General features: G+C 41.1%; 1 protein-coding gene across 1 annotated transcript in view; it reads right to left on the bottom strand.

Moving 5' to 3' along the window:
- Positions 1–3760: 3760 nt before the first annotated feature.
- Positions 3761–24936, bottom strand: part of ROS1 (ROS proto-oncogene 1, receptor tyrosine kinase) — a gene marked incomplete at both ends in the record, with an annotated part of 75488 nt that continues 54312 nt past the window's right edge. Inside the window, 6 exons of the mRNA XM_082305985.1 lie at positions 3761–3906; positions 13983–14146; positions 19438–19572; positions 20711–20914; positions 21478–21575; positions 22621–22750. Coding sequence (XP_082162111.1) covers positions 3761–3906; positions 13983–14146; positions 19438–19572; positions 20711–20914; positions 21478–21575; positions 22621–22750 — 877 coding nt within the window. The remainder of the gene's footprint in view (positions 3907–13982; positions 14147–19437; positions 19573–20710; positions 20915–21477; positions 21576–22620; positions 22751–24936) is intronic.

Below are 24936 nucleotides of genomic sequence, written 5' to 3'. Positions count from 1 at the left end.
CTGAAGCATGCTCACCGTGGCTGCTCAGTGATCTCGCCAAGTGTCTGTGCTGGCGTCAAGGGACAAGGAAGAGCCTGAGACAGTAACCGGCTGCGACCCAGAGGCTCACCTGGGGCATCCCCTGATCAGCGCCTGGGGGCACGCGTCTCCTCTTCCCGGGCAGGTTAGAGACTGTACTGGGTTGGAGTTTATTTTCTTCATAGCAGCTCATCTTCTGCTGTGTTTTAGATTTGCTACCAAAACGATACTGATAACACAATAATGTTTAGTTATTGCTGAAAAACGCTTGCACAGCATCAAAGCCTTCTCTGAATGGACTGGGGGTGCACAAGGGGTTGGGCGGGGACACAACCAGGCAGATGAATCGAACTAACCCAAGAGATATTCCATGCCATATAATGTTGTGCTCAGCAATAAAATGGAGAGGAGGAGGCTTAGGGAGATTAGCCATCTTTTGCTCAGGAACTGGCTGGGCATAGGTCTACCTGTCTCAGGCCAAATCTTGAGAAGCTAAAGACTCGGAGGCAGTTTCTCCACTGCTGTACATCAGTGTAGCTTAACATATTTAACCTGATTTACAGCTGGTGAAGATTGGGTCCATCTGCTTTATACTAGCCTGAGAATGATGCTTTTGTTAAGAAGCTTTTGGAATTGCTGACAGGAACCCAGTGCATTTATGATTCGGACTTCAGACATCACTTTCTGGTTCCTCCAGCTCTTGCAGAGAGAATCTTCCCAGGACAAGTTTCTCCTCTTATTTAGGTGGCTTCCTCTGACTTACAAGGAAATCCAGAAAGAATTCCTCTTACTACATAGATATCACACCCTAGACTCAGTCTCACTGTACACCTTAAATGAAGAAAGTAAAAATCCACGTTATTGCCTCCACGCTTGAGGATAAGTCTCTCAGCAGCACGTGACGCAAGTGTGGTCACAACAACTGCTTTGCCTGTGCCCTTATCTCATATTTAACCTTTCTGATATGTCAGGATTCTTTTCTCCCCTAAACACATATCTCCTTTAAATGACATTATCACCCTTAAACCCATTTACACTTACTTAAAAACCTATAGCCTTGAAAGTCAAGACACTTCAACTCAAGGCTTTCTTGACTCTTTCCCTTGATCTGCCACAGGAGGAGGTACCAACTGTCAGACACAAACACAGGCCAGGTAGTGCCCGTTTCCCTGCCCAAGACAGAATATGCTAAAAAGGTCTTTCATTCTCATCACCTCTTATATGTGTGTCTCCCCTACCATCTCCAAAAGTAGCTATGAAAACTGTCATCAGGGGCTGGCTGCTTGAAGGCGAGAGTTGTCCTCCTGAGAGTGAATAAGAGTTGATGAGTAAAACATGAATCATCATGAAGAGTTTGAATGAAGAGAGGAAGCATCACTTTGGTGAGACAGAGAAGATGAAATGATGAAGATGTGTAAAGAGAAGGGTGATACAGAAACGTGAGGGATTAAGAAACTCTTTGCAAGTAGCATCAGGGGTGGATGCAAGTGCGGTACGTTTGCGCACATAAAATTTAGCTTTACCATAACTCAGTGGAATAGTTGCATTTGTATACTTACTCCTCTAAGGCAGGGAAATGAGAGGGAGAATGGAGTGAAGGGTAGGGCCGTGCTCAGAGCTGACGTTGTATCACTGAGCGTGCCTCAGATCACTGCACTTATGGGGAAGGGTAGGTATTGTGTCTTCCACTGAATTCAGCAAGTTATAGATCAGGATCCTTAGATTTGCATCAGGACATTTGTGTTTTATCCAGTCCAATACATTTTTCATACTATTAGGTGCAAAAGGCATAGATCACTGGTCAATATGCTGAGCTTTCATTTATTGGCAATGCAATAAACTTGACATTTTCTTCCTCACCATGCTGTGATAAATCCTCCATTAAAACTAGTCTCGTCTTGCAACACTTCCAAAATGTGGACAAAACAAGACTTACCTTCCCCTCTGTTCTTTCTGTGTCACTTTGGGTATTTGTGACTACTTCAAGACACCAAGGGCATTACTTCTGACTGCTGTCTGTCACCGACGCTCACCATGCCCATTAACCCAGTTTATCCATGTTGGATAGGCTCTTGCATGATTCTTTTCCAACTCAGACCTACACAAAACTGAATCGACTTGGGTAATCACGTCACAGGCACGGTCATGAGGCCTGTGAAAGCTGTTGCCTAGAAAAAATTTTGGCAGGATTGAAGGCTTCTCCTGCTAAAGAAAAAGATATCATATGAAGTCTTGTTGTTTTTTAAAAAACCTTTCTTTGTGGCTTGCTGACTGAGCAGTCCTCTTGAGTTAAGTGGAATTATGCACGGGCGTGAAGTCATCCAGGTGTGGTGACTACAGAACTGGGATCTTCCTGGTTTCTGGCTAGCACATGCTACCGGTTAGTCAATGTTACTCATGTTTAAGTTATTGACATGGGAGGAATGGCTATACAATCAAGCAAGCAGCACTTGAAGAGGAAGGAAACATTATATTTATTTATTTATCCATCACTCATGGTCTGGTGAGCATAGTGAAGTGTTGTAATTGTTGTTGTTAGCAAATCTGGCTTTTACACTAATTTGTTGATGAAGAAAAAAAAATATTTATATAACTATAGACTTCTTGAATGGGATTTGTCAGGGACTTTGAAGAATCCTAATTCAAAATATCTCAGTTTCTATTTTGTTTTAGTAAAATGGTCAAAAACCAAATTTCTTGGTCACCTGTGTTGGTTCTCCATTTAAGAAACTTTTGAAGCTTGATTTCAGTGGAGTTAGTTACATCTTAAAAATTTATACATTCTGACATCAGATAGTGCCTTTACTCCTCTTCAGTGCCCCCCATTATCAAATATTTCCATAAAGTCAGAGCATGTTTCTAGCTTCCTGACAGATGTCAGTGAATAGCTCTGCATAATTTGCAAACTACTGTTCATGATGAAATGTTCCAAAAAGCTTATTGTGGTCTTATATTCAGTAATGATTTATGTATAATTTTATTATATCCTTTGACTTGATCTCCGAACACATCAAGGAAAAGTATCTCCCTTCACCCAGTCTGATAAAAAATAAGCGAGGATGATGAACATTAAAAAGGGAAAGGAAAAGAAATGTTAGAAAACAGGACTGTCTAGATTCACAGATCAATTGCTGTGCAACTTAACATTCAAGATGATTGCAAGTGTTTGTTTAAATTAAATAGCAAAATAGACCATCCCCAGCAGTGGACAACCCAGTCACCCTTCTTCAATTGCTTTCTGATGTGGAGTTCATAAAAATACAAAAATAATTAGTTAGTTTTTCAATTTGTAAAATCTTGTTTGTGCACAATGAAGCTAGATTTCAACTGTTTCTTCTTTTCATGAGGGAGTTGGTCCCTTCTTTGAAACAGCGTACCAGTACTCCCTTTTTGGAAGGACTGCTTGTGTCTGAGGTGTATGTGATTCCATAAATTTAATCAACGCCACAGTAAGATCACTTGCTGTCCGATTATGTTTTATTCCCTTAAACTACTTCCTGTGACACACCCAAACCATAACATGTAGAAAACCAAAGGATACGTAATTGTTGTCATATTCTGCTACACGTCATTCATTACCTTATGGTATTTTCTGGTAGTCTTAGTGTTTTAGAGAGTTTCTGGTTTTTTAAGACATCTCTGTAAGTATGACGATGTGCAGAATAGTCTCCTTGGTTTATGTCTTCTTTGGTAGAGCTTTTTCTCTTCTTTCCCTCTTTCTTTCAAACAGAGGGAACCAGACTTAACTAAGTTCAGCAGAGTTGATGCTTCCTTGATCTTGGTTGCCTTCTTTGACTAATACCAAATAATTTAAGCCCTCTTGATTCCTTGTTTCCATTAGCATGGCTGAAAGAATACTGTCCGAATCTGCACATGGAACATCACTATCTGCGTTTAAAAAAAAAAAGACAACAACCCAGCGATATACATGTAGTATTAGAAAGCAAACAAAAACAGACAGCTGTTGGAGAAAGTTGGTCTAGTGACCACATAAAGGGTGACTGATAATTCAAATTTCTTTTCTGCTATTGCCTGTGGGCATTATAGCTTTAAGCAAAACACTTAGGGAAGGTTGGTCATCACCGTTCCTACCTCCCCAGGCAGCAATACAGTTATGAACACATGACTTGCTTCTTTGGTAGTAAAGATAGCCTGCATAAAGCCAAAGTGATTTTAATCTGTACCTTTGTGTAACCCTGCTAATAATACCGCTAAAGAGTCCTGCAACATAGGCAGTTTTCTACCTACTAAATCATTATATACTGTCTCTCTAGAGGACTTGTAATATTCTGTCTTTCTAGAAGCTTGAACTTGGCAATCCAGTGTGTTTTTCCCATTTCTGAAAACATCTTTTTTCCCTAATTTGATGCTGTTCACATGTACAGAGTTGCCTGAAATCTGTCACAGGTGATATATCTTTAAAAAAACTGTAAAAATGATTAACTAAAGGCTCAAGTTATAATTGTTGTTATTTTTTGCATTTATTTTTGTAACATGTACCTTCTTTTATTACACTCCCTCCTTATTTTACTTCACAACTGGAAAATTAAGCATGCGACATTCAGAGTTATCTGTTCAAAAGAATCGCAAGCATTGTGGTGTGGCACCAGGCAACATCATACAATTTATTATGTCACTACAATCGCACACCCCTCCAAGCTATAAAGTCAGAAGTCTGTTCCACATGCTAGAGTCCATTAGGAAAGATTATCAGGAAAAGTCTGAAGGAGAATTTTTCATTTTATAAACCTATTAGCAAGATGGGGATTGGGCCATAGAGCAAACTGTGGTCACATACCACAGTGACTGACAGCTACGAAAAATCATTTGATACTCACTTTGTCAGTTCAGGACTATTATGGCAATATTTAGTAATTCAATCCTGACTAAGCCTTTACCAACCAGTACAGCTCCTCTTTGTATTTGTTTTTTGTTTAATAAAGCTTTTAATGGGAACCCTCAGGGGCACGTTGCTTTGGAAAAGGCACACTGGCAAATGCTGAGGGCATGTTTGCAGCAAACTCTTAAGAGAGAAACCTTAAAATAAGGACCCAAGTAAAACTGGGTATTTACAGACCAGACATATGCCGGCTGACCTGCCTAAGTATAGAACACTAGAGGAGCATTCAGATTTGTTTCCTGTATAAGTATCTGGAACTGATGAGGTGATGTTTACACAAATGTGAGTATGAGGTCACTGAGATATTTTTACCAGATATATAGATACATTACTAATTCTTTCCCCAACAGGTCCAAAGAACTACAGAATATATAAAATGTTATAATCCTTTTTCAGCCTATGCCCCACTGCGTTTCTCATTATAGAGAAAAAGAGCTAAAAAAAATCAAAAACACCTTGCCTTGGTTTTACTTTTGGATCTTTGGGTACAAGATAAGCAAGAAAAACTATTTTTGCAGAATATCTTACCCTGTCCAAAGACAGAGCAAGAATATAATGTTGATGTCCTTTCTCCTATGACATGACACTACTTTGCCACTTTCACAATGAGATTTTTGACTATAAGTGCCCTTTCCTTCACTGTTGTGTCATCTCTTAGCGCAGTGTTCGGCACCTATGAAAGCTTAGCACCATTCTGCTGTACAAGCCAAAAAATCTGTGCAAAGATGTCAAGTTATGTAGTACAATGCTTGCCTCTCATCTAAGTCAGCAAAGCAAGCAAATAATTTTTCCTCACTTAGTGATATGATGGGTGGAGATAGAAGATACTTAAAATGAGCAACCGAGGGAAAAAAATCATTCTATGTTGCAAAATTCCTCCAGAAATGTGAGAGCTAGAAGCACCACCAACACCCTGGGAAGCCATAAGCCAATGCAGAGAATTCTGAATTATCTTTGGAAGCCCCTTCCAAAAAACATCAAGAATTTGAAGGAAGATAGAGAGAAGTTGGAGTGGGGAGGCAGGTCAGTATATTCATGAGATATCATTCTTTTCTTTTCAGTTTTAACATTGCTAAAATTAGTTGATTGATGTATAGTCATGCTGGGTTATACGTGAGTAAATGCAGGATAAACCATGTGATGTGATCCCCTCAGATTTCACAAGCAAAGCCTGGCTGAGCCAACAAAACGCCCCGAGAGGAGGCGTCCAAGGAACACCTTCATGGAATCTGAAGTCGTGCTGGGGAGTCAACTCCAAACGCTTAAATCCTGAGGAGTTGTCTACACTGTGGACTGCTGCATAGTGTAAAGTTACCCACGTTCACTTTAAACAACCTACCTCAGGGCATGAGGCAGGCTAGCTCTGGCAGTCCAGAGCTTTCTACAGGCTGAGAAGTGCTCTGCTGAGAAGCAGGTTCCCACTGAGCTCTGTGCTCGCTCAGGTAGACTGCTTCCAATAGCTAAAATGGCATGGTCAAAGCTCAGCACTGTACATGCATAGATACCTGTCTCAGGTCCTAAATGCATGTAGCTTTGGCCTTGCTGGACACTTTTCCTACTAGTGGTGTGCTTAAAGCACAACATCGGAACCAAACTGCAGGTAAATTAATTACAACGCATCTCTCCAGGGGGAGGCAGAAGCTTACTCTAGAGAGCCCCGCATTAATTGACACAAGAAACTGTGATCGTCTGACTCATACTAACAAGAGATGGAGTTTGCTTGCTTAGCCTCCTCTGAGGAGACCGGTCCTAACCTGATAAAATCTGTGCTTCCCCCTTCCCAATCTCAGCATGTCAGTCGGCTGCTTCCTGCCGCAGGGCAGCCGCGGTGCCGAGCCGGGTCACGTATCCTGCCTGGCGAGCGCAGAGTGTCTTTCCTTGCCGGCTCCGTAGGCTGTGTGGGCTCACAACATGTTTTGAAGTCCTGCCTGGAAGGGTGCAAATTTTTATGATGTCTTGATAAGCAGATGGTTTTTTGGGTGTTTAAGTTCAGAAGGTGACAACATACAAGACGAAAAAAAAGTCGGTAGAAAAGCTGATTGGTAGAGACTGAACAAACTGATCTAGAGATACTGATCTTCTATTACAGCTATTTCAGGGCCAGATCCTCAGCTAGCACAAATTAACAAAGCTCCATAGAAACCAGTGGGATGCCACTGATTTACACCAGCTAAGTAGCCAGCCTGAGACATTACTAATTCTGGGTAACATAATCCCACACGATGCTTAGCACCTTCAATATGGTAAGGTATTTAGAAGTGCAGCCACGTTTACTTTTTCCCACTGATATCCTCCTGCTTTTCTCACACATACTCTGCCCTTTGTCCCTGCCACACAATGTACGTGCTAGTAAACAAGAGACTGGCTGACTTACTGGCATGGCTGAAAGATGTACCCCACAGTGAACACATTCAAAAGAAGCCCTTGATGACATATCTTTGTTAAGGGTGAAAAAGGTGGCTATTGAACCCTGACTTCTCCACCTCAGCTATGTTGGCTAGCTCAAGGAGATTGTTCCTGTGTACAGAGTATTTTCCTGATACCTGCTGGCCACCTGGAGCTGGAGGTGCTGTGTTTCAGTTTCTGCATGTTGCCAGTAAGAATATAAATAGAACAAATATATATCCGTTTTAATACTCCACTCTGTATTATATATCAGTGGAGATATATCTGTGTTTCCTGTCTAATGAAGCATATGATCTTGCATGGTTTGAGGGTGACTCACCAAGCTTTGCTATTCTCTCAGACACTAAAGGTGCTAAAAGTGAGAATTTTGCTCATCCTGCATTTCCACTGCACTAAACTGCTTGAAGCATTGACTGCCTGTCTTTCTTCTTATTTTAATAGATTTTTCAGAGATCTGTGGACTGAAACCTCTGTATGCAAGAAGCTGCCTTGGGAAATATAGATATAAACCTGTTTATTATCTTGTTCATTATCATTTACAATATAAGAAGAGCACCAAAAAAGGTCAGTTCCACATTTGCTGCAATGCAATAAGACTCTATAAATAGGAAAGCACCCCCCCTTCTCCAGGTCACAAAGCAGGATTCATTTTAATGATTTTTGATCACCCAGACCTTACATGTCCAGTTTAAGCTCCTTGCCTAGGCTGCCTTACCCATCAATGGAGAGGGAAAGGAGGAATGAGTCCCTTTGTGGAGATGCTTGTTTCACATCCTTACCTTTACACAATAACATCCCCTGAATATATCTACAACTCTCTGGTGACTGTCAAACAGCCTAGACAGCCAGCGTAAATGCAATGCCTGAGTTTTGGTTCCTTATATCTATACACCCACACTACACAAAAGTCAGCTCTTATAACATCATATCATCTGATTTTTTTTCCTCAGTCCAAGGCAAAATATTAGCATGGCTTTCCTTGCAGTATCATATAGCTTACATGTGCTCTCTGGAATCAAACAGCATTTGTCTAGGGGACAAATAAGAAACGATCACGCCACCAAGTCTCCCTTTCCCTGCAGCTTTGTAACCACTCACTGTTTTGGAAGAAGCCTTTTTTCTGACCTCCACTGGCTTTGGGTCAGCCACTCACTAAGCTAAGTGGGGAAGAGGATTACTGAATTTCAGAAAAATACAAAGGAGACTAGATACAAGGTTTTAAAAATGTCTCTTATCAACACATCTGCTTTAGAGAAGCTTCCGTTTGTCCAAGTGATTACTTTAAGTTCAGAGAGGTGTGCAGAATAGTTTTTAAAAGGCAGCTGGTTTTAGGAAAATAAACTGATGACTTACACAGGGAACAGCAAACCAGTACTACTCACCCAGCAGAGAAGGCAGACATATAATTAATGGTGAAATCACTGATTCCAGATTTTAATATAAAATCTCTTCAGTACAAAATTTTGCACTGAGATTTTAAAAAAAAAAAAAAAAAAAGCAACATTTTTAGCAAGTACCTTAATTGCTGAGAAAAGTAAATACATTGAGTCAGTGGCTTTGGAAAGAAAAGCAAAAATAGGAAACATTTTCTAACTTTTATCTTCCCACATTTTTCAAGCAACATCTACAGTCTAGGGATTTAAAAATGATGGTTTTGAGGCCAAATGTGTTTCCTTTTAGTCTTTAATCTTTCGCCCTGGATTTCCTCGGGCTCCCTCCAACTGCCCTGCATCTCCTCTCACCAGAGGAGACACTTCTAGCACTAAGAGTGTGGTGCTGTGACACAGCTTCTGAGCAATTAGACATTTGTTCCTTATAGGTCCAAAAGGGATTGTGGGGAGCAGCACTGATAAGAATAGTCCTCCTGGGTCATAAAGGCAAGGAGCCGCTCCAGCTGCTTAATGCCCAGTTGTCTGATGTCGGCGAAGACATTTGCCAAAACAAACAGGTGCTTCCATCCGTAAAGGGGCACGCTTGGGACCCAAAAAAATATAGTGCTGTCTTGTATTTACAAATGTAAAAAGTTATGTCTGAAAATAGATGGACTGGTTATTTTTACAGCAATGCAGGGCCATCCTGTTAGCACGCTGATTCATGACATTTCATTTGCACTTCTTGAAACTGGGGGAAGAACAGCCTATCTTTCAGCAATGAATGGGGACTCTGGTGATGAGGCCTCTGCTCAATCAATTCGCATTGGATTCAAAACCCACTGGTGTCTCAGTCCTCTAACTGGATAGTGCTTCCCTCACTCAAAAAAATGTTGTTAATGCTACTTAATGCCCACGATCATTGTCCTGGGAAAGCCCGTAAGAGCAAGAAGGGAGAAGCTCTAAACTGGTAGACCCATTCCTGGTCCTGAGTTGGCTTCCCTCCCTTCTGAAGCAGCAGTGCCAGGAGCTGCTGGTATTGCTCAGGCATATTTATTGCCACTTGACACCTCCTTGAGAAAGGTAACTCTTGCAATGACAAAGCCGATGTCTCTTTTGCCATCCCCACACTATCCTGTTAGCGTGCTGTCTAGACCACTAACATACTGTCTGTATTAGTTCACCCACACTTGCAATCTGTGTGTCATACTGCACCGGCATTAATGTTGTTGAGAAAATTTAACATTTCCCAGCTCTTCCACCTATGAAATATCACTGACAGCATGTATGGACCTGCTAAAGGTGTGGCTACCTACAAGTAGGTAAGGCTCAACAGAATTTGGAACATGTATGATTCCATGTAGGGCTAAGTATCATAGTTATTTTGAGGCCTGTCGTTCACTTTGCTTGACATTTGGCTCTTTCTTTTGGAACCAAGTCTCCTGTTGAGAGCATGCATTTCTTGGCGGTAGGCTCATGGCAGGAGTTTGATTACACACAAAGGCCAATGACCGTGTAACATTTTTGGAAAATGTTATCCAGGACAATCCATCATGGAACAGTCTTTTGGATTATTTGTTTTGGCTGTCATCTTTCTACTACTACTACAAACACAACAAGTACTTCACTTAGTCCCAGCTAAAAATGAATGCAAATTTAAAAAAATAATTTACTTATTATACAGTGTTTTACAAACCACAAACTGAGACATATTCCATGCCCCGAACTGTTTATGACAGGGTCATAATGGAGCACACGTTTTAGTCTGGAAGCTCAACTAGAACCTGAATTGCCGGTTCTTGCTTAAATCAATCACGCTTCTGGAGCCCACCTTTCACTGAACTCCGCTGCATGGGATTTACATCGCAGGCAGAAAAACTGTTGAATTAATTTAAGGCTGGAGAGCTACAGAAAACTGACATGCGTGTGTCCCTGATCAGATAATCCAGCAACATTAAGACATCACCAGGCCTCTAGGCCTTCAGTCAAGTACGCAGCATAGCATTTCAATGGGCTTGTGAAGACTGTACTTGGGAAAAGAGGGAGATAACCTACAGGTGAACTATGAATATACAGGGAAATAAGTATGTGCATTATAGAGATGTGTAAAGAGCTTATAAAGTGTTTAGTCTTTTAAAACACATTTAAATGAACGGATGATATGTAGATGAATAAAATTCAAGCTATACTGTTTCCTGATGGGCGTTCCCTGTCTGAAAATCACCAAACGAGCCTGAGGAGAAGTTAAGGAGGAGTTTCAAGAACTGAAGCACAAAAACATTGAATGGAAGCATGAAAACAATTGCTTTGTTTTCCCATCCCAATGCAGATCCAGCACTGGGTCTGTGGCAACAACAGCTGGGCAGAGCCTATGGAAAGGGAAGAATGCGGGGAAGCCACAAGAGGGAACAGGGCATGTGGTGGGGAAAAGGGTAAGGCTCAGGGAGAGAGTGTGCCGAGCAAAACAGGCTGGCTCTGGGAGTTATTGCCAAAGCTCTGCCTGCATTGAATTGCCCTGCTTACCACAGTGGGCCAGATTTTACCAACTAGGTTATTATAAACAGGCTTAATGGAGTCTGATTTAAAAAGTGACCACTGCCAACAGATTTCCTGAATATAACGTACATTATGGGGTACCACTATTATTAAGACTACCCTAGAAGTCCGTTATACAACCACATTTTCTGTAGTAAACTGTTTTTTTTCGAATTTTAACCATTGAAGTGAAACTTTTCATGGAAACCTCAATCCATATTTTCCTTTTCAATAACTTGGCCATTTCTAAGAACGCTACTTTTGTCCCTGGCAAACAAATAAAGCAATGGCTTTTTCTCTGTGACCTCTTCTGTGTGGCAGAACCTGAAATTTTGGCAAAATAATGTTTTTTTACATTAAGAATATGTATTTGTCATCCCAGTGAAAGTAATGATTTGCCTAGATTGGGTAAGTTAACAGCAGGGGAAAGATCACGCTTAGCTGACAGATGCTAAGCAGAGAGTTGCACTGAAACTAAAATCCTTCCATGTTATATCTGTGCCAGGCCTGCTCCACCAAAAGGATGACAACCTATATTCCAGCCTCTTTCCCCAACTCCAAGCAGCAGAAGGGGAGGCTCGTATTTAAAAGTTTCAGCCCTGCTAAAGATTTTAACAGATATTGATGTAATGCCACAAGAATTTCTTAGCTCCCTTAGTTTTCATGTCTCTGTTGCCCATGGAATTGGGGAATGCAGAGCAAAGATGTCTAAGCTAGGAAGCCATGCTAGCTCAGGAGTAGATGCAAGCAGTTGGATCAGTACAGCCCTGTGTCCAGTGGATGTTGTGTTCCTGTAGCCATCTGAAAATTAAACATCTAGTCCAAGATGCTGCATCCAAGTCGAATATGGCAAGTCACCTAGATTCCAGACATCATCAGTGGAGAGAAAGGCAAAAGGTGACCCCTTTCATGCTATGATACATGCCTAAAACATAGGAGTTGTCACTCTGGAGATGTCTGTTTCTGCTCCTGACTGCAAAAAGTTATCTAGAAGAGTATCTTAGATGAGACTCCTAGCTTCTAGACAGCTGCATTTAGGTGAGATAAAGCCCATCCAAAATGCAAGGCCTATTAGCTTGGGCATAGTGCCTAATTCATTGGCTGTACTCCTTTCCTGAGCTAATGCCAGGCTTAGATTTGTGCCAGATTAAGTATCTCTTTCTTGAACTCCACTATTCAGACTGAAGATGCCCTTAAAGAAACTAGGAAATTACACTACATGCAAATATATAAAGCTTTTCATTATAGCGTAAGGGTGCAAAATCAGCTGTTAAAAAAGCGTGAAATGATATGTTATCAGTGCTGGCTTACTTTGGTCCCATCGTGTCTTGATAAAGTCTTTAGTCTTGTAATGACATATAAACATGTGATGCACAGACTGGATCTGACATAGAAATCACAATGGGGATAAAGTGGCATTTGTAAAGCTACACCAAATGATAAAGATTAGCAAAATATCATATAGACTATCATTAACTGAGCATTGGACAATGCCAGTGAATTGAATATAGGTAGAATCCTGTAGAAAAATGACTACATATAGTTGTGTAATTGAGTACTCTGTCATTCCTGGAATGGATCAGGAAGTTTTTAGGAAATCACAAAATGCTGATGTACCAAAACTGTTTATGAAGCAGGGTGAGTTCCTAGCTCAACAACATGTGTGAAGGAAAACAAAACAAAACAAAACAAAACAAAACCAAAACCCAAAACAAAACCTTTAGATATTTTAGAAACAACTAAGTTTTGCTTTTTTAGAATGGAAAGTAATTCTTTTAACAGGAAATATTTTTCATTAGAAAACCATAGAATGCAAACAGGTTACGTTAAAAAAAACCAAACCACCCACCCAATGAAATAAAAGTGAAAAATTTCAACTGATAAAAACTTTCTTTTTGCAGATTTTCAGATCACATTGTTTACTAAGACTTCACTTTTTTTCAAGATTTAGCCAGCCAGGAATTACTGCAGGATGTGAAAAGCTTCTTGTTCTGGCACAGTCAGGACATTCATTTCCATGTTTAGACGATTTGAATCACAGTTGCACAGACAACTTAAAATTTAGCATCACCGATTTTTTTAATTCCTGTCTTCGCAACCTTAATAATGTTCTTATATAATTGGGCTTTGTTGTGTCCCATGTCTTAAGTATATCTTCCCTAGCATCACTTTGTTTTATTCCTTCACAGTGGGCAGAGCACAGGCATGATGTGACTCCTGGCGGGAGCTATCACAGTTCGGGCTAGGATAAAGGCTGCCTTACTTAGGTACCTAATTTATGCCTCATTTTCAGGCAACTACTGAATCAGTACACCTAAAGTAAGTGCCTAACTGCCATGTTTAGCTGATGGAGAGGGAGTAGATGCCTTTGATATTGGAACAGATTTCCACGTGGAAGCCTTCTAAAGCTCTCCTGGCTGTACAAGGAACTTAAGCATTTACTTTAGCAGAACACGGTCATGAAGTATCAAAAATTTAGATGCAAGCTGGATGTCTCTGTGAGGCAGGCTCAGTTGCAACCTCATAGGGGTCTCTTTGCTTGGTGATCTTATATGTGCTTTACCTAATGCATCCTAGTTAATGGCACCTAATCAATCTTTACAAGTTCATTATGAGAGAGGTAAAACTTTGGTGTTCCCATTTTATAGGCAGAGAATTTAAGGCAGTGACAAATGCAATGAAAAGAACTGCTGAATCCCACTTTGTTCACAGGGAAGAGGCCACGGGGACAGCAGGTACTGGCCCAGACTCACCTTCAAAAGCCTGGTTTATGACTCCAGTTGCTGCCTCTTTGTCTTCAAGGTAGTGGATGAAGGACAGTGGAGAGCGTCTTATCTCTTGCAGTTTGTCCTGAATGTAAGAGAAAGTAGGTCTGTTGTGAGGTTCTTGGGCCCAGCATCTTGTCATTAAATCACATCTGGAAAAAAAATTGTTAAAATGCAAACATTAAAGGTAATAGAATCATTCATCTCAACACTTACCATTAAACCATCTGAGAAGCAAGTTTGGCCTAGATTTTCAACTTCCGAAAACTTTATATATGTTACAAAGATTATCATCAACTGCTGAGGGAAGGAAAAGCAAATTAAAGATCAGTTGTCAGGAATACTTACTATGAATGATTTTCATTTTTCAGAGATGGATATTTTTGAGATTGGGAGCAGCTATAACATTAAAAAAAAAAAGACACATCTGCCATTAATATCTGCTCTCACCAAAGAAGTCACCAATATTTTCTAAGAAAGCAGACAAGGAGGTAATTCTCTCACAGGAAAAAAAGGATGTCTAAACCCAGAAATGAACGTGAAGCTATCAGCTTATTTAATCCTCCTTCAACTCATGCTACCTCAAATTTAGGGGAAGTTCAAGGCAAACCCTCCAGCACAGAGAGGGTTAATTTAGACTTCTGCCTCCAGACCAAAACAAATAGGAGTAAGTTTTCCCATCAGAGGCAAAAATGGTATGAGTTTCCTCTGGGTGCAGGGATCCCAGCCCACCTTGCACAACACTATCTGTACCATCCAGTGGAAAACTGCCCCTCCTGTTTGTCTAAAGGATAGGGCTGATTTATATTGCTTACTTGAGGTGAGTCCAGGCTACACAAAACCAAATCCTACAAAAGCCAAGGGAAGCCAGGCTGAAAACCAAAATGCAGCCAGCACCTGGATATGCTAAGTGTTGGGAACGGAGGGGGCTTTTAGGGTCTCAAAACCAGAGAGCAGCATTTGAGCAGGCAGTGAAAGGCCGGTTCAGGAAGCTGCTACTGGAATGTGGAGTATTCACCTCTAAGCCCTAAGTTCAAATCCTCCCCTGACAAACAGCCTCCCAGACCTGCTGCTATGTGATACCAGGCGTTACTGAGTTATGTGAAATGAATTGGCTTGCTCAGATCTCGCTTATCCATCTTAAAAAAGAGGCTGCTGTCCTTCACCACAATTGGGTATTTTATAAAACCCTTGGTGACAGGTGGGAGAAATCTCTTGACTTCTGATTTTTCAATGATATTTTTCATTAAAATATTGGGATTGAGTGAGAAATGTGAGTAGAAAAATTGTGTCAGAACCACTTTTATCAGCCTGTATCACGTGGTTTTGGAGCTGGACAGAGTGATTCTGTTTTTTCAAAAGGATCCAATGAAATCTTGAAAATCCATTTTAATAATCTAAAAAGTGGTAGTGACTTCCTAATGCTCTGAATCACTTCATCTCCTCACTTACTTTCAGGTGTACTGGTTATTGATGATACTGGAAATATAGATGGAAAAGTACTAAATAGGACTCAAAAATGAGGTGATATAACTCTGGTTTTCCTTCTGCTGCCAGCAAAGCGTCACACTGAATTTGAAAGCCAGCTTTGGATGCTGGAAGCCAAACAATGTGCTTTCTGGTCATGCTGGTTGGTGGGATATTCAAGAAAAAAGCATGAGTTCAGGTGCTGTGCTCCACCAGGTTAGCGCTTGGGCTCTCGAGCAGAGCCTTGTGCAAGGTGTAGCAAGTAAAAGAGCTTACTGAGTACAGTGCTTCTTTAATGGAAAGGAAGAAACAGACAGCAGTAGGCCAACAGAGGGAGAAATAAGCAGGAAATGATACATAAGTCATAGAGTCATAGGATGGTTTCAGCTGGAAAGGATCTTCAAAGATCATCTGGTTCAATCCCCCTGCCACGGGCAGGGACACCTTCCACTAGATCAGGTTGCTCAAAGCCCCCTCCAGCCTGACTTTGAACACTTCCAGGGATGGGGCATCCACAGCGTCTCTGGGCAACCTGTTCCAGTGTCCCACCACCCTCATTGTTAAAAATTTCTTCGTTGTATATAATCTAAATCTACCCTCTTTTCATTTATGAAACAAGAACATGACAAATGTGGGTTCTGAATATTTTTGTATTCCTAAGACCAATCGCTGTCTTTCTAAATAACTAATTTTTTATTGGACAATCTGCTTTATAAAGCCATACAGTTTTGTTATTGAGTGGAGATATTCATAGCTGCCAAAACATTCAGAACTGGAATTTTCTCATTTTAATTATATTCCATATTCTTATTTCCTAAATCAAATTACTTGCTGGTTGGCTTAAAATATTAATACCAGATAGAACTGATGTTGTTCACAAAGTATTTAATTCATATAGGCTTTAGGATTCTAATGACAAAAACTTTCATGCTCTCTCAGTATATATCTGCAAATTTTGCACAGACAGCTATTTGTGGCATGACATTTAGCTTTCAAGGCATGTTGTAACATCCAAAGTTTTAAGTCACATGGCATAAACTTTCACTAGCCCAGAAATGCATCAGCATGAGGCTAGTGAAGAGGGTGAAAGCCAGGTTAATATGCCAAGATGTACATGAATGACAGCTTGAGCACATTCCTATATTTTCTTGGGAGCCCAACATGGGCTAGCAAATAGTGCATCGCTTCAGTATGAAGAGACTCAGAGGATTCCCCCACTTATGGGGAAAGCCTTTCAGGAATAAATTAAAAATAACAGATCCAAACACAACATCAGCTAAAGGTTTATGTTAGGTTTGAGAACTAGACTGCACACCTAGATGTACACCTACACACCTACACTTCACAACTGTGTTTTATCTGAGTGGGACAACTGGTAACCATATGTCCAATAGAGCTGCATACAAATTCAATAAGGATTTGAGAGCCTGGAAAACCAAAGAACTAATATTCATTATCTAATATTGGAGACTGAAAGTGAACAATTCCTGAAATGTGCTTTAGTGCACAGAAGCTACAGGACATTACCAATTTTTTCTCACAGAAGATGGAAAATACAGTTGATGTGGGGATTTTCTTAGAAAAGGAGAAAATCTGTTGGGATGAAGAAGAGCCCCTGCTTTCATGTGATGCGTTCTGAGCAAGCCCTTCTTCTCTCCCACCCTCCAAATCCCTCTGGATGGGCATTCCCAGAACCAAACAGCAAAAGCTCTTAGTTACTAAACTGAAGTTTCTTCATCAAACTCAGTTGTGTAACTTCGTATGGGAGTGAACCTTTGGTGAAACTGCAGCTTCAAGCCAGCAAGTGGCATCACGCTTGTACAAATTCTCCTGACTGCAATCCACAGGCTTTCAGGATCTATGTTAAATTAGCTCAGTTCAGTCCAAACTTTGGCATGCTCTTGCATGCAAGCCTCACACTCAGGTGGCTGTGCCAGATGTGGATCTCTGACTGCAAAAGTAGTGCCATTCATAGATCTAATTCATATTTCAATAAATGTGGCTCATTTGTAGATCACCAAGCCCCTTTTCCAATTCATTACCAAGCTTTATCTATCCACACTTCCTTGGGGGAAAGCAGATGATTACTCCTTGGAGTAACATCTTGTGGAGGCAAGGGGGAGAATTTCTCCTCCCTGCCAAAAAAAAACAATCCCACTTCCTTAGTGCTTTTACACCCCAAGGTTTCTGTGTCAGCCCTACTTGCCCTTGCAGTGTAAGCCTACCACAGATTCCTAAACACTTCTCAGCTGAAGTAGTTTGGCCTTTGAACTCTCTTCCTAGCAGTGATGGTTTGTTTTGTTAAATGACAATGAGCAAGCCAAAGTGCCGAGGAGACAATTACTGACTGCTGATGTCCTGATGCAGGTTCAAAACCACAAGAAGGGAAGCAGGAATGTCAAGAATCCCAGCATGCCATTAATGACCTAGCAAAGTATCAAAAAGCTATTTACGCTACTGACAGAAGCTGCATGCAGGTGCTGAATGTTCACCAAATGAGATAAAAGATGGTACAAGAGTCTAAGAGCCCATTCAGCCCCTTGGCTTTCAAAAACTACGTTACTGCTATTAGGCCCTGATCCTACAAGTTACAACAGGCAGACCAACGTTTAAGCCCTACCTGCTATGCTAAATTTAAGATCTGGGACCTTAAAAATTACTTCAATCAAAGTTTTCTTGATTCTTTTGAAGATCTGGTCACTCATTTTAAAGGCAACTTATGAGCCTTTGTGTGAGCTTGAATATCAAACTAGTGCATGGATATACATTACGTCCTATGCTTTTTTATTCACAGGACAGCTGTCAGGCATTTTTTGAGGAAACCTTTTTCAGCAGAAAATATTGAAACTGAAATTGCTTTGGGCTCTCATTTGTTCTGTGACTTCCAGTTTTCACTCTGTTCTTAAAACAAAATCCTAATCTCTTCAGTTCTTCAGTTCCTGCAAGTGCTACAGCTCACTTTTTTTTATGGCTAATATGGTATTTTAGCTATACCTAAATAATGATCAATAATCACCCTCTCTGGAACTGAGAGCATGGTAATTGATGTGAGACCTATCACAGAGATCTGGGCTTGCCAATCACAGAATTATTCTCAAGCCATTTCCTCAGCCCCAGGAGTAAGAACTGTGCACTTTAAGTAGCCTCTCCTTCCATTTGTAGTACCAGCTGTCAAGTGCATTGCTGTGACTGCTTGTGCAGAGTGGGCGATATAGGAATTGAGACATGAAATTAGACAATACTGAGTGATCGCTAGGCTCAGGTTCAACTTCCTCCCTTATACACCTCTGGCCAGTATGAGTTTGATCCACTATATGTATTCATTTTTTTCTTTTACTTGCAAGAATATTGCAGTTAAACCTGAATTTCATGCTCAAGAGGAAATTGGAAATTGAAAGCTTTGTTTTATCCAGCTCAACTAAAGACTAACCAGAAGCGCAGACTTCCCTTTTCCTGTACTGCTTCAGCTTTTCTTATTGGCTTCTGTAGGAGTTATATCTGCAAAAAGAGCACTGTTTATTTTCCACATATGTTCTAATATTAGCCTAATTCCTGCAGCTACCAATGAGAAACCCAGTTATATCTGCTACTGCAGGCACATGGTGTACAGGGACTAGTAAATTCTTTCTTAAAACCATCTTAACTTTTAACCGATACCATCAGGTACTCTCAGCCTGTTACCACATTACTACCAGATTCATGCCCAAGACTGACTTTATGTTATCTCTGAAATCCTGTTTAAAAGACCAATATCCACCTTTCAACTTCGACACTTAAGTTGTTACTCACAAGCTGCACTACTGGATGATTAGCAGCAGATTGGCAGCTACAAGAGCTAGCTGTTTTATCTGAAAAGAAACATGGAGAATGTTGAACTCTGCATGGGCATAAGTAGTATTCAAAATTATGACCACCTGGCAATAAGCCTTTTGCTTCTCATAAATATTATCAACGATATTTAAACAAATTAACTTACAGATCATCAGGACAATTGTTTGGAGATTCCAGTCTTCCTCCTGATCGTACATGGTGTAAAACTTCTGTATTGGAGAAACCGGGATATGGCTGTTGACCCAAAGTTAATGTTTCCCACACTAAGACTCCAAAAGCCCTAAGAAACACCCACAAAAAAATGTAATTACCATAGTGATCATGAACAATCTCCCTGTTAACAGTTAAAGCGTCTCTAACCTTTAATAAGACCTTAATAAGACTCAGTTACAAAAATTAGGACTAAGAAGTTTTAATATTTTTGTGAAACAATTCATACATCCTTAAGCCAGTCTCTGGAATAGCTAAAATAGATGTGTAGAACTGACTCACTTTCCCAGACTCACTGAGATGCAGCTTAGAAGACATTGAGTGCCCACAGCTTCCCTGGGCACCAGTCTCTGGCTGAGCATGTCCTCACTTAAACAAGCATTTAGAAATCTCTAGAGGTGTCATTGGAAATGGAGAGAGGCAAGTTCTCCTTAGCACCACTCACGAAGCAATCAGCACCCCATTTGGTTTGGCACAGAGCACTAAACGGCTTGCTTAGATAAATGTAAGAGTGTCTGTCAAATAGATGGGCTGCAGGGGCTGAGGACTCGGACAAGATTGGTGGGCTACAGCCCACCATGAGTACCCATGGCTACTGAAATCTAAACTCGTGTGACTCTCAGGTTTAATGGATCTGGTTTGGTTTTTTCCATGCCTCCTGACAGTGGGTCTCTGCTTTTTCACCATAAGGTCAAACCCACTCAAATACACACTTCAAGTAAATCTCCACAGCAAAGTATTATGGCCTTCCCCTGATGATGCTGAGAAATTTGGGCTTCAGAATAAAGAAGTCACCTGAAGAAGGTGAAATGGTAAGGGATAAGTATTTGGATGTAGGAAGGAAATACCAATTAACCTAATGGAAAACAAAATAGAACAGGATGCAGGCAGTCAATTCAGTGCCCAATCAAGCAAAAACCACACTGTGGGCCTAATACAAAATTGTTTGATTGAGTGACATGAGTTCTTTCCAGCCAGAATCCAAAGCTAGAGCTCAAAGCATTAAGAAATATATCCATGCAGGTACTGTCATGGTGCCAAACTTTTCATTAGCTCATGACAATATTGCTTAGGAAGAAATCTGCCTTAGCCTAAAAATTATTAGAGATGGCAATAGACAACGTTGTCATTGCTCCTGTAAACCAGTATTTTCTTGCTGTGGGATTTAGTGTGATTATTCATACAACTGTGCGGCTGCTATAACTCACCAGACATCAGAGTGATTTGTAAAGACACCATCAATGAGGCTTTCAGGAGCCATCCATCTGACAGGGAGTAGGCCTTCTCCTCTCTTCCTGTAATAATCATTTTTATAGATATCTCTGGCAAGCCCAAAATCACCAATCTTTACTACCCGGGAGGAGCTCTCATATTCCTTCTCAGACACAAGGCAGTTGCGAGCAGCCAGGTCCCTGATTTGTAAGGCAGAAACAAGAGGATGGAGTTAGCATTGCAGAATAACTCAGGTCAGAAGGGATCTCTGGTTCAACCCCCTCTTCAGAGCAATGCCAACCTCGAGGTCGGATCAAGTCACAGCCCTCTGGACAACCTGTTCCACTGATTGATCCTGCATGTTGTGAACAATATTATCTAGCTCCCCTTGCTGTAACTTGTGCCTATTGCTTCTCCTCTTTTCCCTGTGCACCTCTGAGAAAATTCTGGCTCTGCGTCCTCTATAGCTACCCATTAGGCAGATGAAGACAGTAAATGGATGTTCCCACTTGCCCTTCTTTTTGTTGCACAGAATATGATTCTTGGGTGCAATGAGTCCTGGATTCAGATCTTAGAGTAGCTCACCGTTTTGTGAGAGAACTGTAGGTGGTTTTAGCAGAAAAGCATAACATTAAATTTTACTCCAGTGCTCTCACCTTCCCTGTTATGTTGTGACACGATTCTAGGCATTTTTTCCCAGGTAAGATAATTAGTCCCGATATTGTGGGTAAACCTTGGAAGACTAAGGAAATAAGTTCTGTACCTGTGTATAAAATGCATTTTCTCTAAATAAACACAGCCTTTGCAAATATCCAAACATATATCCAAGAGGTCAGTCATTGTCAGTAAGGGACTTCGGAGCTACAAGAAACAAAACCAGAAGTTAGCCATGTCTTCCAGCTTTACAAACTCAGAATGACAACCTCCCTATGCAAAGATGGTATTCTTTCCTCATTTGAAATATATAGGATTTTTTCCAAAACATGCAAAGCACAGATGTAAAATCTCTGTATGTCAATAGAGTGAATGCTAATTACCAGCAGGGTAGACTACCAAATCACAGCACTGCAAGGCAGGTGAACACATCCCGTTCTTTGATTTGGGGCTAAGAATATCCTAGGACCTTCAGAACTGTTTCTTCACTACAGTGGAAGAAATGGGACCCTGAACACTTTTTCCCACTATCAGATCAAGTTTGCTTGCAGCTGTATTAATCAGTATAATATATTATTCTAGTAGAATACATGTATATACATTTCAGCAGAATTCAGTACTGACTGTGGATTTGATCTGATCAAGTAAATTAACTAGACAGTTGCTATAATGCTATAAAATTTCAGTGCCAAGTCCTTTTGACCTACAATCCTACCATCCATATTCTTAATCTGCTTTCTAACTATGGAAAAAATTTACTTAATTAAAGACATCTATTCTTTATTCTTTTCTCCTCTTTCCTTCTAAAGAATTTGAGCATACAGGCACAGGGACAGTATCTTCTTATATGCCTGGACTATGCCTAACGCATTAAGGATACTGCTGCTGTTCAAAGAGAAACCCTTCCCTCCCCCTCCAAAAGGCTTAATAGACCAGATACATGACCACCATTATTTATGATCACTTTTCAAAGGACTGTTCATGGTATTCATAGAGAGAAACTCAGCAGACATCTCACGACTGAAAACACAATTTTGGTCAGTAGTCTAATGACATTCAATCTTCTTCACAGCAACTCTGAATGCAAGGTCAGCGCTCAACATTGAGGTCCCAGGGTGCTAGGGAAAAGCCAGGTCAGAATTTGCAGGTACAGAAACAGCTGGATGTCAGCATGGCCTTTGAGGAAGGAAAAAACTGAGAAACTGTGGGCAGTTACAGGTTAAAAATATGAGTCTCATGGTCCTTGCCCTACCTTTTGCTTTCTGGCTCCTCGTAAATAGCTAAGTAGATCTCCTCCTTCCATCAGCTCCAGTATAAGGTACTGAGGTTCATTTAACAGGCACACGCCAAGTAACTTCAGAATGTGGGGGTGATCAAATTTACTAAAGAGAAGGAAACGACTGTAAGATTACATACGAGAAATCCAGCTGGTTGATAGCTAATAAAGTGCATATAGCTGCAAGCGATGAATGAGCAGTTAGGCCTTTACAATCCTGCCTCTACCAACAACACGATTTAGTAACTCACAGTGCCTGGATTTGCTCAGTCATGGGGAGAGTTCAGGGACATCCTTTCAAAACACAGGCTTACACTGTACTTTGACAGGCACACTGATATACGCATGTGTATTAAAAGCACACTTCATCATATTTCCAGGAAGAAAAGAAAGGTAGCCAAATGGTAGTCTCATCTAGGAATAACATGCATTGCCACATGTACATTAAAGGTATCTGTATTATTTTAATAGAGTACTTTTACTACTACATTCACAGTAGAACTGCTGATTCAGAGAAATGCTCAGAAAAAGGTAAAAGCACAAGGTGCCACATATTATTTTCACAATTCAGAGGAGAACTGTTTCTCATAGTACATTTTCAAGAAAAACAAAATATGCATGAGGAATACTTGCAGATATGCTAGTAATTCCCTGTGTGTGTCCAAAAAGATAGAATCATATAATCATAGAATTGTTAAGGTTGGAAAAGACCCTTAAGATCATCAAGTCCAACCATTAACCTAGCACTGCCAAGTCCACCACTAAACCATGTCCTCAAGCACCACATCTACCCATCTTTTAAATACCTCCAGGGATGGGGTCTCAACCGCTTCCATGGGCAGCCTGTTCCAATGCTTGACCACCCTTTCGGTGAACAAGTTTTTCCTAATATCCAACCTAAACTTCCCCTGGCACAGCTTGAGGCCATTTCCTCTCATCCTATCACTTGTTACTTGGGAGAAGAGACCGACCCCCACCTCACTACAACCTCCTTTCAGGTAGTTGCAGAGAGCAATAAGGTCTCCCCTCAGCCTCCTCTTCTCCAGGCTAAACAACCCCAGTTCCCTCAGCCCCTCCTCATAAGACATGTGCTCTAGACCCTTCACCAACTTCGTTGCCCTCCTCTGGACACGCTCCAGCACCTCGATGTCCTTCTTGTAGTGAGGGGCCCAAAACTGAACACAGTACTCGAGGTACAGCCTCACCAGTGCCAAGTACAGGGGCACTATCACCTCCCTGGTCCTGCTGGCCACACTATTCCTGATACAAGCCAGGATGCCATTGGCCCTCTTGGCCACCTGAGCACACTACTGGCTCGTGTTCAGGCGGCTGTCAACCAACACCCCCAGGTCCTTTTCCGCGAGGCAGCTCTCCAGCCACTCCTCCCCAAGCCTGTAGCCTTGCATGGGGTTGTTGTGACCCAAGTGCAGGACCCCACACTGAGCCTTGTTGAATCTCATGCAGTTGCCCCGGCCCAATGATCCAGCCTGTCCAGGTCCCTCTGCAGGGCCTTCCTATCGTCCAGCAGATCAACACTTCCACCCAGCTTGGTGTCATCTGCAAACTTACTGAGGGTGCACTCGATCCCCTCATCCAGATCACGTCCCCTCATCCAGATAGGGATTAGCACAGAGCAATCAGCAGTCTCAGATCCAGCACTTTTCAAAGAATGAAGAATATTTATTGCCTCTGTCAGTGCCCATGTTTTTACAATCACATTTCTTGGTTTAGAAAATGGTTTTCCCTTCTCACTGCTATGTGAAAGGACTTGCACCAGCAGTTAGAGAAACTTGACTCTATTGGGGAAACTGGTGGTGTCCAAAGTGCTGTCAAATGCACCGGTGTAAACAAGCAAACAAAACAGAGGGACATTTTCCTTCTAACCTCTTTCAATTCACATAATCTTAGGTGTGGGCAAAGACTCTAGCAAAGAGTGTGATTTTGAGTTTGACAGTTCCCCCCGGCACCCAGCACATACCTCTCAATCAGACAGACTTTGGCACTCTCAAGAACAAAAAGAGGGGAAGGAGCACCTAGCACTTTCCTTACAGCTCCCACAGCCCTTTCTCCACTGAGCTGTCATTCCTTATTTCCCACGTGATGGGACACACCCAAGAATTTGCTACATATATTTGTACACAAATGAATCACTAATAACCAATATCAAATGACTTTTTGAAATACAGGCAACTCAATTTTCCCACTGCTGCATAGCAATAATAGAAGAAACAAATAGCCCTTGTTTAACTGGGACAGTATGCATAACACTACAATCCAAATTTTAATAAACAT

This window comes from Platalea leucorodia (genome assembly GCF_965183815.1).
Source record: "Platalea leucorodia genome assembly, chromosome: 3".
NCBI classification, from domain to species: domain Eukaryota; kingdom Metazoa; phylum Chordata; class Aves; order Pelecaniformes; family Threskiornithidae; genus Platalea; species Platalea leucorodia.
This window is presented reverse-complemented; position numbering and strand designations above follow the sequence as displayed.